At 48.7% G+C, this 13,386-nt stretch overlaps 1 protein-coding gene across 1 annotated transcript; it reads left to right on the top strand.

Annotated features, from left to right (window-relative positions):
- Positions 1 to 8,192: 8,192 nt before the first annotated feature.
- Positions 8,193 to 12,515, top strand: LOC129866038 (uncharacterized). Its single transcript, XM_055939171.1, has 7 exons — positions 8,193 to 9,309; positions 9,542 to 9,813; positions 10,035 to 10,573; positions 10,665 to 10,954; positions 11,502 to 11,562; positions 11,688 to 11,726; positions 12,319 to 12,515. Exons 1-7 carry the CDS (start codon positions 9,132 to 9,134, stop codon positions 12,383 to 12,385), a joined length of 1,446 nt encoding a protein of 481 aa, XP_055795146.1. The 5' UTR covers positions 8,193 to 9,131; the 3' UTR covers positions 12,386 to 12,515.
- Positions 12,516 to 13,386: the final 871 nt, after the last annotated feature.

The raw sequence follows: 13,386 nt of genomic DNA, 5'->3' as shown, positions 1-13,386 counted from the left end.
CTTTTGTCAAATTTAAGTCAAAAGGTTATTTTTTATATATTTTTTTGCATTTTAGCTATCCTAAACCCTTTTCCTGAGCTTAAAGTATTTTTTTAAACCTGACAGGTTAATTACATAACCTGCTGCATAAGTTCTCCTAACCTACTACGAAATGTCAAATCTGATAAAAGCTATATCCTTTTTTTGTTGTCAAAGTCTCAGCACATGGCACACAGGACCCCAGTCAAGGCCGTCTTCCCACCTGGGTGTTTGGTTTGCTCTTTTATGGGGTAACAGCATAGAGATGGAAAGAGGTCATATCTGGAAATAACCTGTTTTTGCATGGACATTACCATTGAGGGCTTCCACCATTTTGAAGTAGTCAACTGGGTGGGACTTCCAACTTCATTGGCTGATCCCTCCTGGTGAACTGACCATTATTTTCAACGGGAAACGGCCTGAGTGAATTATCTTGATTTATCCACCATCTTTGTTAGAAATACATGAACCACTGGTCTTCTGTATCGCACATAGAGAATTATAGCTGCCTCAAGGTGGATAAAACCCATTTGTGCATGGATATTGCCATTGAAGGCTTCCATCATTTTGAAGTAGTCAACTGGGTGGGACTTCCTATGGGTTAAGGAAGGATCACATGATTCCATCCAGGTCATCAGCATCAGCTAATGAATTATACTCGTGAGCAAACATTCCATAACTGCAGATGGCAGTAAATCGCAAACCTTGTCTTTACACCTGTTCCAACAACACCCTCCAGGGGGCAGTAAATCACCAACCATGTCTTTACACCTGTTCCAACAACACCCTCCAGGGGGCAGTAAATCGCAAACCTTGTCTTTACACCTGTTCCAACAACACCCTCCAGGGGGCAGTAAATCGCAAACCTTGTCTTTACACCTGTTCCAACAACACCCTCCAGGGGGCAGTAAATCACCAACCTTGTCTTTACACCTGTTCCAACAACACCCTCCAGGGGGCAGTAAATCACCAACCTTGTTTGCCTGTTCCAAGAACACCCTCCAGGGGGCAGTAAATCATCAACCTTGTCTTTACACCTGTTCCAACAACACCCTCCAGGGGGCAGTAAATCAGCAACCTTGTCTTTACACCTGTTCCAACAACACCCTCCAGGGGGCAGTAAATCACCAACCTTGTCTTTACACCTGTTCCAACAACATCCTCCAGGGGGCAGTAAATCACCAACCTTGTCTTTACACCTGTTCCAACAACACCCTCCAGGGGGCAGTAAATCACCAACCTTGTCTTTACACCTGTTCCAACAAAGCTCTCCCAGAAGCCCTAATGGGACAGATACACAGAGGAGTCCTCTAATCTCTATGGCAGGAGTTCTTACACTTTTCCAGCCTGGGACCCAAATCAGAAAGTCTGTGCTTCCCTGGGTCCCAAGCTTATGAAAACATCAGTACATTTGTTTTCCCTTATACCTAAAACAAATACTATATAGACGAATAACGATTTCAATTAAATACCCATATAAATATCTATTCATGTTTATTTCCCCCCATTTAAAACGCTCTTACATATCTGTCTTGGTTGGAACTGTTGCTGTTAAAATACAATAATGTTCATTCTGAACTGGAATTAACTGATTTAAAGCAAGATGCTTTGTGAGGCATTACACAGATGTAGACCAGAACACACACACACACACACACACACACACACACACACACACACACACACACACACACACACACACACACACACACACACACACACACACACACACACACACAGTCCTAATGAGAGGTGAGTGACTGGTTGAAGTTTTTTCTACTTGTTTTTCAAGTACACCAGAGTTGAGAACCCTGACCCTGATATGTAGTGCCAAACTGGACCAGAACATCTACTGCTTCCTCAGTCGGGCAGGAGACCGCTTCCTGCTGTAGAGGAGCTACCCAGAACTCTGTGAGTGTGTTTTCAGTCAGGCAGGAGACCGCTTCCTGCTGTAGAGGAGCTACCCAGAACTCTGTGAGTGTGTTATCAGTCGGGCAGGAGACCGCTTCCTGCTGTAGAGGAGCTACCCAGTACTCTGTGAGTATGTTATCAGTCAGGCAGGAGACCGCTTCCTGCTGTAGAGGAGCTACCCAGAACTGTGTGTTTACCTCAAAAAAGCATCTTGCTTCAATCAGTTTATTCCAGTTCAGAACAAAACACATGACTTGTATTTTAACCACAACAGTTCCCACCTAGACTTGTTTTCAACAATAATTTCTACAGTAAGATGCACTGTAGGTCTGATCATGTTTCATCTTCAAATGTATTGTTTACTGACCTCGTATTTTCCCGAGTTCCCAGTTGTTTTGAACGCGGCAAATTGCCTGACAGCGCTCAATCTGCTGCTGAACGACAGTACTGCAGCCGGTGGGTCGCGGAGTGAAGGAAACTGCCGAAACTCGCGCAGCTGCCAAACTGAGCAGAGAGTTCAGTTCCACTTGACCAAATCAATTCCAGTAATTAATAAAAAATTATTTATTTACTCTCACACCGCGCGACCCATGCTTTAAAGAAAGGCTGCTCTATGGTATCATGTTGTGGCACTTTTTCACAGAGATGTTTTAGGGACATCAGATGGTTTAGGACGCCATCTAGTGGCTGCTATTTAAAAGTGCATGAGCCAAACGAGGCCACGTCACAGACATTCAATGACCAACAGCATTGGGAAAGCTTGGCCCAGACAGACAAGGCAGCTCACTGTGCCTAAAACACAGTGAGTGCTAGTGACTAGCCTAAAACACAGTGAGGGCTAGTGACTAGCCTAAAACACAGTGAGTGCTGGTGACTAGCCTAAAACACAGTGAGGGCTGGTGACTAGCCTAAAACACAGTGAGTGCTGGTGACTAGCCTAAAACACAGTGAGTGCTGGTGACTAGCCTAAAACACAGTGAGTGCTGGTGACCAGTTTCTAAAACACAGTGAGTGCTGGTGACTAGCCTAAAACACAGTGAGTGCTGGTGACCAGTGCCTAAAACACAGTGAGTGCTGGTGACCAGTTTCTAAAACACAGTGAGTGCTGGTGACTAGCCTAAAACACAGTGAGTGCTGGTGACCAGTGCCTAAAACACAGTGAGTGCTGGTGACTAGCCTAAAACACAGTGAGGGCTAGTGACTAGCCTAAAACACAGTGAGGGCTGGTGACCAGTGCCTAAAACACAGTGAGTGCTAGTGACCAGTGCCTAAAACACAGTGAGGGCTGGTGACTAGCCTAAAACACAGTGAGGGCTAGTGACCAGTGCCTAAAACACAGTGAGTGCTGGTGACCAGTGCCTAAAACACAGTGAGGGCTAGTGACCAGTGCCTAAAACACAGTGAGGGCTAGTGACCAGTGCCTAAAACACAGTGAGGGCTAGTGACCAGTGCCTAAAACACAGTGAGGGCTGGTGACTGGCCTAAAACACAGTGAGGGCTGGTGACTAGCCTAAAACACAGTGAGTGCTGGTGACTAGCCTAAAACACAGTGAGGGCTAGTGACCAGTGCCTAAAACACAGTGAGTGCTAGTGACTAGCCTAAAACACAGTGAGTGCTAGTGACCAGTGCCTAAAACACAGTGAGTGCTGGTGACCAGTGCCTAAAACACAGTGAGGGCTAGTGACCAGTGCCTAAAACACAGTGAGTGCTGGTGACCAGTGCCTAAAACACAGTGAGGGCTAGTGACCAGTGCCTAAAACACAGTGAGGGCTGGTGACTAGCCTAAAACACAGTGAGGGCTGGTGACTAGCCTAAAACACAGTGAGTGCTGGTGACTAGCCTAAAACACAGTGAGGGCTGGTGACCAGTGCCTAAAACACAGTGAGGGCTGGTGACCAGTGCCTAAAACACAGTGAGTGCTGGTGACTAGCCTAAAACACAGTGAGTGCTGGTGACTAGCCTAAAACACAGTGAGTGCTGGTGACCAGTGCCTAAAACACAGTGAGTGCTGGTGACTAGCCTAAAACACAGTGAGTGCTAGTGACTAGCCTAAAACACAGTGAGTGCTGGTGACTAGCCTAAAACACAGTGAGTACTGGTGACTAGCCTAAAACACAGTGAGTACTGGTGACTAGCCTAAAACACAGTGAGTGCTGGTGACTAGCCTAAAACACAGTGAGTACTGGTGACTAGCCTAAAACACAGTGAGTGCTGGTGACTAGCCTAAAACACAGTGAGTGCTGGTGACTAGCCTAAAACACAGTGAGTGCTAGTGAACAGTTTCTAAAACACAGTGAGTGCTGGTGACTAGCCTAAAACACAGTGAGTGCTGGTGACTAGCCTAAAACACAGTGAGGGCTAGTGACCAGTGCCTAAAACACAGTGAGTGCTGGTGACTAGCCTAAAACACAGTGAGTGCTGGTGACCAGTGCCTAAAACACAGTGAGTGCTGGTGACTAGCCTAAAACACAGTGAGGGCTAGTGACCAGTGCCTAAAACACAGTGAGTGCTGGTGACCAGCCTAAAACACAGTGAGGGCTAGTGACCAGTGCCTAAAACACAGTGAGGGCTGGTGACTAGCCTAAAACACAGTGAGGGCTAGTGACCAGTGCCTAAAACACAGTGAGTGCTGGTGACTAGCCTAAAACACAGTGAGGGCTGGTGACCAGTGCCTAAAACACAGTGAGTGCTGGTGACCAGTGCCTAAAACACAGTGAGGGCTAGTGACCAGTGCCTAAAACACAGTGAGTGCTGGTGACTATCCTAAAACACAGTGAGGGCTGGTGACCAGTGCCTAAAACACAGTGAGGGCTGGTGACTAGCCTAAAACACAGTGAGGGCTAGTGACCAGTGCCTAAAACACAGTGAGGGCTGGTGACTAGCCTAAAAGACAGTGAGTGCTAGTGACCAGTGCCTAAAACACAGTGAGTGCTGGTGACTAGCCTAAAACACAGTGAGGGCTAGTGACCAGTGCCTAAAACACAGTGAGGGCTAGTGACTAGCCTAAAACACAGTGAGGGCTAGTGACCAGTGCCTAAAACACAGTGAGTGCTGGTGACTAGCCTAAAACACAGTGAGGGCTAGTGACCAGTGCCTAAAACACAGTGAGTGCTAGTGACCAGTGCCTAAAACACAGTGAGGGCTAGTGACCAGTGCCTAAAACACAGTGAGGGCTAGTGACCAGTGCCTAAAACACAGTGAGGGCTAGTGACCAGTGCCTAAAACACAGTGAGGGCTGGTGACTAGCCTAAAACACAGTGAGGGCTGGTGACTAGCCTAAAACACAGTGAGTGCTGGTGACTAGCCTAAAACACAGTGAGGGCTGGTGACCAGTGCCTAAAACACAGTGAGGGCTGGTGACCAGTGCCTAAAACACAGTGAGGGCTGGTGACCAGTGCCTAAAACACAGTGAGTGCTGGTGACTAGCCTAAAACACAGTGAGTGCTGGTGACTAGCCTAAAACACAGTGAGTGCTGGTGACCAGTGCCTAAAACACAGTGAGTGCTGGTGACTAGCCTAAAACACAGTGAGGGCTAGTGACCAGTGCCTAAAACACAGTGAGTGCTGGTGACTAGCCTAAAACACAGTGAGGGCTAGTGACCAGTGCCTAAAACACAGTGAGTGCTGGTGACCAGCCTAAAACACAGTGAGGGCTAGTGACCAGTGCCTAAAACACAGTGAGGGCTAGTGACCAGTGCCTAAAACACAGTGAGTGCTGGTGACCAGTGCCTAAAACACAGTGAGGGCTAGTGACCAGTGCCTCCCAGAGAGGGAGAGGGACAGAGAGGGTGAGGGAGAGGGACAGAGAGGGTGAGGGAGAGAGGGACAGAGAGGGTGAGGGAGAGAGGGACAGAGAGGGTGAGGGAGGGAGGGACAGAGAGGGAGAGAGACAGAGAGGGACAGAGAGGGAGAGGGACAGAGAGGGACAGAGAGGGTGAGGGAGAGAGGGACAGAGAGGGAGATGGACAGAGAGGGTGAGGGAGAGAGGGACAGAGAGGGTGAGGGAGAGAGGGACAGAGAGGGTGAGGGAGAGAGGGACAGAGAGGGTGAGGGAGAGAGGGACAGAGAGGGAGATGGACAGAGAGGGTGAGGGAGAGAGGGACAGAGAGGGTGAGGGAGAGAGGGACAGAGAGGGTAGGGAGAGAGGGACAGAGAGGGTGAGGGAGAGAGGGACAGAGAGGGTGAGGGGGAGAGAGGGACAGAGAGGGAGAGGAGGAGAGAGGGACAGAGAGGGAGAGGGACAGAGAGGGTGAGGGAGAGAGGGACAGAGAGGGTGAGGGAGAGAGGGACAGAGAGGGTGAGGGAGAGAGGGACAGAGAGGGTGAGGGAGAGAGGGACAGAGAGGGTGAGGGAGAGAGAGATTTTCTGTAAAACACTAAACAAACAAGACAAAGAGTTATCTATCCAATATGGAGATGTGTGGATAAACCACTTTTCCAATCTTTTTGGCTCTATAACAAAGAACAAACAGTAAAAACATAAACATGATCAATTACAAATCTTAGAATCAACTATTAAAGACGACCAGAACCCACTGGATTCTCCAATTACACTGAATGAATTACAGGACAAAATACAAACCCTCCAAACCAAAAATGTTGAAAAGTCTTTATTCTTTTGGAACTTTTGTCAGTGTCATGTTTACTGTTCATTTTTGTTCACCTACTTCAAAATCAAATCAAACTTTTATATGTGACATGCTCCAAATACAACGTGATCTTACCGTGAAACGCTTACATCCAAGCCCTTAACCAACAATGCAGTTCAAGAAGAGTTAAGAATTATAATGGCTCTAATAATCTGTCAGGAATAAACAACTGCATTGATCACTTGCACTGTGTACCGTGGCTGGTGGCACCGTGGCTGTTGGCACCGTGGCTGGTGGTACCGTGGCTGGTGGCCCCGTGGCTGGTGGCACCGTGGCTGTTGGCACCGTGGCTGGTGGTACCGTGGCTGGTGGTACCGTGGCTGGTGGCCCCGTGGCTGGTGGCCCCGTGGCTGTTGGCCCCGTGGCTGGTGGTACCGTGGCTGGTGGCCCCGTGGCTGGTGGCCCCGTGGCTGGTGGCCCCGTGGCTGGTGGCCCCGTGGCTGGTGGCCCCGTGGCTGGTGGCACCGTGGCTGGTGGCACCGTGGCTGGTGGCCCCGTGGCTGGTGGCACCGTGGCTGGTGGCCCCGTGGCTGGTGGCCCCGTGGCTGGTGGCCCCGTGGCTGGTGGCACCCTGGCTGGTGGCCCCGTGGCTGGTGGCTCCGTGGCTGGTGGCCCCGTGGCTGGTGGCCCCGTGGCTGTTGGCACCGTGGCTGGTGGCACCGTGGCTGGTGGCCCCGTGGCTGGTGGCCCCGTGGCTGGTGGCCCCGTGGCTGGTGGCCCCGTGGCTGGTGGCCCCGTGGCTGGTGGCACCGTGGCTGTTGGCACCGTGGCTGTTGGCACCGTGGCTGGTGGCACCGTGGCTGGTGGCACCGTGGCTGGTGGCCCCGTGGCTGGTGGCACCGTGGCTGTTGGCACCGTGGCTGTTGGCCCTGTGGCTGGTGGCACCGTGGCTGGTGGCACCGTGGCTGTTGGCATTGTCATGCTGTAGGGTCATGTCAGGATGAGCCTGCAGGAAGGGTACCACATGAGGGAGGAGGATGTCTTCCCTGTAACGCACAGCGTTGAGATTGCCTGCAATGACAACAAGCTCAGTCCGAAGATGCTGAGACACCGCCCCAGACCATGACGGACCCTCCACCTCCAAATCGATCCTGCTCCAGAGTACAGGCCTCAGTGTAACGCTCATTCCTTCGACGATAAACGTGAATCCGACCATCACCCCTGGTGAGACAGAACCACGACTCGTCAGCGAAGAGCACTTTTTGCCAGTTCTGTCTGGTCTAGCGACGGTGGGTTTGTGCCCATAGGCGACGCTGTTGTCTGGTGAGGACCTGCCTTACAACAGGCCTACAAGCCCTCAGTCCAGCCTCTCTCAGCCTATTGCGGGCCATCTGAGCACTGATGGAGGGATTGTGCGTTCCTGGTGTAACTCGGGCAGTTGTTGTTGCCATCCTGTACCTGTCCCACAGGTGTGATGTTCAGATGTACCGATTCTGTGCAGGTGTTTTTCCACCTGGTCTGGCATTGGGAGGACTATCAGCTGTCCGTCCTGTCTCCCTGTCTTAGGCGTCTCAAAGTACGGACATTGCAATGTATTGCCTTGGCCACATCTGCAGTCCTCCTTGCAGGCCTCCTTGCAGCAGGCCTAAGGCATGTTCACGCAGATAAGCAGGGACCCTGGGCATCTTTCTTTTGGTGTTTTTCAGAGTCAGTAGAAAGGCCTCTTTAGTGTCCTACATTTTCATAACTGTGACCTTAATTGCCTACCGTCTGTAAGCTGTTAGTGTCTTAACGACCGTTCCACAGGTGTATGTTCATTAATTGTTAATGGTTCATTGAACAAGCATGGGAAACAGTGTTTAAACCCTTTACAATGAAGATCTGTGAAGTTATTTGGATTTTTCCGAATTATCTTTGACAGGGTTCTGAAAAAGGGACATTTCTTTTTTTGCTGAGTTTATGTCATTGATATGGTACCTTTTTGTATTGTTCCATTCCAGACATGTTATCCATCTGCAAACACGATGTCCCTGACATGAACAGTACAGATGAAAACAATGCATGGAAACAAACCACATTGATGGGTCTCACGTTACTCTATACGTCATGTGACCAGTCAGAACAGGAACATGAAAAGAATGCTATTTTTTAGCTCTTGGTGCGAGTTTCGGGTTTTCGCTCCGTTTCGAGAGATGACTTCTGGACACATATGTAGTGTTATTAGGTGAGGCTCACAGCGATTGAAGTTACCTGGTGATTTTGCAGTCATGTGGTCGTGAGATACCCGTGGGAGTTGTTTGTCCTTATTGTGTGTCTAAAGCCTAACCTCCGTTTTCAGTACGGAGGTAGTAGGTCAAGGTGTAACTTATTTAACAAAGGAAAACCCTTTGTTATACCATCACAAGGCAGTTTATAAAGCATTTCCCCAAAGGGTCTGAACTGAGTGGTGAAACAAAATATTGGGTGGAGTTTTGTTACATTGACGTAGTCCTTTCACATATTTCAGAGAGACAGCTTTATTGCCTTACTTAAAAAAATAGGGGGACACCAAGAGTATATTTACTGCCACTGGAATCTTCTCGTCTCAATCGAGGAAAGACGGACAGAGACAACATGAAGATGCAGATGTTGGTGGTGTTGGCTGTAGCAGCTTTGGTCCCCAGTCTGTCTGAGGGACGGATCCTCTCCAAATGTGAGCTGAAGAACTTGTTGGAGAAGGAGGCCCTCAAATTCAAACTGAGTGGGCCAGCCGGAGTGAAGAACCTGACAAACAACGATTTTGTGGCTAAAAGTAAGTTACATTACATAACCCAATGGGTTTTTTTCCTTGAAAAAAATCTGAACGATTTCTTAAATGCTGTGGATTGGTTTCCCAGAACACAGATTAAGCCTAATCCTAGACTAAGAAACATTTTTTTAAATCGAGATTCTCAATTGAAATGGCTTTTTATTCCAAGACTAGTCTAAATCTGTGTTTGGGAAATCGGCCCTGATTAAGTAACGCTACATGTTTCTGCTTCCAGTCGTCTGTCACGTGGAGAAGGCCTCCGGTTTCAACACCAGTTTTGTGACTGCTTGGAGGGATGATGACGGCCCTGATGTCCTCCCTACCCGCCCTGCTAAGGTTAATAACCGCCATCGCCCTGAGCCCCCTCCTAAGAGGGGTAAGAGACACGCCGGGGATGATGTTGACCCTACCCACACTGCTAACAATGATAACCATCCTACCCGCCCTACCCCTCCTACCCGCTCTGAGCCCCCTCCTAAGAGGGGTAAGAGACAGGCCAGGGATGATGTTGACCCTAACTATCCTACCCGCCGTACCCTTTCTACCCGCCCTACCCTTTCTACCCCTCCCACCCTTTCTACCCCTCCCACCCTTTCTACCCGCCCTACCCTTTCTACCCCTCCCACCCTTTCTACCCGCCCCACCCTTTCTACCCGCCCCACCCTTTCTACCCGCCCCACCCTTTCTACCCTCCCTACTCTTTCTACCCGCCCCACCCTTTCAACCAGCCCCACCCTTTCTACCCGCCCCGCCGTTTCTACCCTCCCTACCCTTTCAACCAGCCCTACCCTTTCTACCCTCCCTACCCTTTCTACCCGCCCCACCCTTTCAACCCGCCCCACCCTTTCAACCAGCCCAACCCTTTCAACCAGCCCCACCCTTTCTACCCGCCCCACCCTTTCTACCCGCCCCACCCTTTCTACCCGCCCCACCCTTTCAACCAGCCCCACCCTTTCAACCAGCCCCACCCTTTCAACCAGCCCCACCCTTTCTACCCGCCCCACCCTTTCAACCAGCCCAACATTTTCAACCAGCCCCACCCTTTCTACCCTCCCCACCCTTTCTACCCTCCCCACCCTTTCAACCAGCCCCACCCTTTCAACCAGCCCCACCCTTTCTACCCGCCCCACCCTTTCTACCCTACCTACCCTTTCTACCCGCCCCACCCTTTCAACCAGCCCCACCCTTTCTACCCTCCCCACCCTTTCTACCCTCCCTACCCTTTCAACCAGCCCCACCCTTTCAACCAGCCCCACCCTTTCAACCAGCCCCACCCTTTCTACCCGCCCCACCCTTTCTACCCGCCCCACCCTTTCAACCAGCCCAACCCTTTCAACCAACCCAACCCTTTCAACCAGCCCCACCCTTTCTACCCACCCCACCCTTTCTACCCGCCCCACCCTTTCTACCCACCCCACCCTTTCTACCCGCCCCACCCTTTCAACCAGCCCCACCCTTTCTACCCGCCCTGAGCCCCCTCCTAAGAGGAATAAGAGACACGCTGGGAATCACTTCACCTCAGGAGAGGAAAACTCCAGCGAAGAAGAGACCATGGGAACCCTCTACGGCTTGTTTCAGCTGAGCGATCGTGTGATTTGTTCCTCGGGCTCCACTCCATCGCTGAACCTTTGCCAGATGAACTGCAGTGGTGAGTTCAATGTATTTGACCGATCAGAAAAAACCTATGTATTAACATGCTAAAGATGCACAACAGGATTATTGATAGAGGAGGTGGATGTTAGATTAAAATGGCTTGTGTGAAAGTGTCCGTTATGCATCTCTAAAATAGCTTGTGTGTCCGTTAAGCATCTCTAAAATGGCTTGTATGACAGTGTCAGTTAAGCATCTCTAAAATCGCTTGTATGAAAGTGTCAGTTAAGCATCTCTAAAATGGCTTGTATGACAGTGTCAGTTAAGCATCTCTAAAATGGCTTGTGTGAAAGTGTCAGTTATGCATCTCTAAAATGGCTTGTGTGACAGTGTCAGTTAAGCATCTCTAAAATGGCTTGTATGAAAGTGTCAGTTAAGCATCTCTAAAATGGCTTGTATGACAGTGTCAGTTAAGCATCTCTAAAATGGCTTGTGTGTCAGTTAAGCATCTCTAAAATGGCTTGTGTGACAGTGTCAGTTAAGCATCTCTAAAATGGCTTGTGTGTCAGTTAAGCATCTCTGTTGGGCTTTTTGTTTCTCTCAAGCTTTGATTGACGACAACATAAGTGATGACTTAAACTGTGTGGAGACTATCAGACAGACAATGTAAGTGTTTGGTTTTGAGGTGTATGTATTCTCTCCAGTTTCTTATTGTGTTAATATACTGTGTTTCAGCACAGAAATTGGTATTAACTTTCAGATGTATATATTTTTTCTCTCCATTCAAACAGGGAAAGTGGTCGCGTTCAAACAATGGCTCTAAAGAGAATGTAAGTATGCAAATTAAAAATGTGTATTTTACATTTTGTAAATACATTTTATTTCCATCTTTATCAACGTGAGTTTATTGGTTTCTCATTCAATGTTTTTAAATGTGTGAAACATTCTATGAGAATATCACTTAAGGATGTCCTTTAAGTGAATTTAGAATATCCTTTAAGTGAATTTAGAATGTCCTTTAGTGAATTTAGAATATCCTTTAAGTGAATTTAGAATGTCCTTTAGTGAATTTAGAATGTCCGTTAGTGAATTTAGAATGTCCTTTAGTGAATTTAGAATGTCCTTTAGTGAATTTAGAATGTCCTTTAGTGGATTTAGAATGTCCTTTAGTGAATTTAGAATGTCCTTTAAGTGAATTTAGAATGTCCTTTAAGTGAATTTAGAATGTCCTTCAGTGAATTTAGAATGTCCTTTAGTGAATTTAGAATGCCCTTTAGTGAATTTAGAATGTCCTTTAGTGAATTTAGAATGTCCTTTAGTGAATTTAGAATGTCCTTTAGTGAATTTAGGATGTCCTTTAGTGAATTTTTGCCAGCACCTCTAGGGCTGTACCTGAATATCAACATTTTAATTATCCTGTAGGATCAAGCTGCTCTTCCAGAAGGAATGTGTCGCCACGGTGGCCTCCAGCTACTTCTCCAAGTGTTGAAGTGTTGATGTTAGACCACAATCCCCCAATTGCAAAAAGATCCGAATTGGGCTGCCTGTGTTAATACAGCCACAGTGTGTAACAATTAGTTCTCATCAGCTTCATGTTCACAAAGTACACCGGAATAGAATGTAGCATGTACAAAGAATAAAAATGAACATTACATTCATTTGGTTTGTTTCATTATCTGTTGTTGAATTACAAATAGCAGTTAAAGCAAGGAATACCTTGGATTAAACACTGGGATAAACACACATGCACCCTTCAAACAGCACATGCACCCTTCAAACAGCACATGGCACCCTTCAAACAGCACATGCACCCTTCAAACAGCACATGCACCCTTCAAATAGCACATGGCACCCTTCAAACAGCACATGCACCCTTCAAACAGCACATGCACCCTTCAAACAGCACATGCACCCTTCAAACAGCACATGCACCCTTCAAACATTTTACATTTACATTTTAGTCATTTAGCAGACACTCTTATCAAGAGCGACTTACAGTAGAGTGCATACATTTTATTACATTTTACATACTGAGACAAGGATATCCCTACCGGCCAAACCCTCCCTAACCCGGACGACGCTATGCCAATTGTGCGTCGCCCCACGGACCTCCCGGTTGCGGCCGGCTGCGACAGAGCCTGGGCGCGAACCCAGCCCGGCCTGGGCGCGAACCCAGAGACTCTGGGTTCGCGTTTGAGCAGACACATGCACATTTGTGGCCTGCTGTAGGTCATTTTGCAGGGCTCTGGCAGTGCACCTCCTTGCACTAAGGCGGAGGTACTGGTCCTGCTGCTGGGTTGTTGCCCTCCTACGGCCTCCTCCACGTCTCCTGATGTACTGGCCTGTCTCCTGGTAGCGCCTGCATGCTCTGGACACTACGCTGACAGACACAGCAAACCTTTTTGCCACAGTTCGCATCGATGTGCCATCCTGGATGAACTGCAGTACCTGAGCCACTTGTGTGGGTTGTAGACTCCGTCTCATGCTACC

Source organism: Salvelinus fontinalis, chromosome 11 (assembly GCF_029448725.1).
Source record: "Salvelinus fontinalis isolate EN_2023a chromosome 11, ASM2944872v1, whole genome shotgun sequence".
Lineage (NCBI taxonomy): Eukaryota > Metazoa > Chordata > Actinopteri > Salmoniformes > Salmonidae > Salvelinus > Salvelinus fontinalis.
Note: the sequence above shows the minus strand (reverse complement) of the source record. Positions and strands in the feature narration are given on the sequence as shown.

Bases quoted from the DNA above. Each gene is read 5' to 3' on its own strand.
- LOC129866038 (XM_055939171.1), top strand. From the start codon at position 9,132: ATGAAGATGCAGATGTTGGTGGTGTTGGCTGTAGCAGCTTTGGTCCCC. The intron at 9,310-9,541 runs GTAAGTTACATT...TTCTGCTTCCAG, and splicing joins CAACGATTTTGTGGCTAAAA to TCGTCTGTCACGTGGAGAAG. The intron at 10,574-10,664 runs GCCCCACCCTTT...CCTTTCAACCAG, and splicing joins CAGCCCCACCCTTTCAACCA to CCCCACCCTTTCTACCCACC.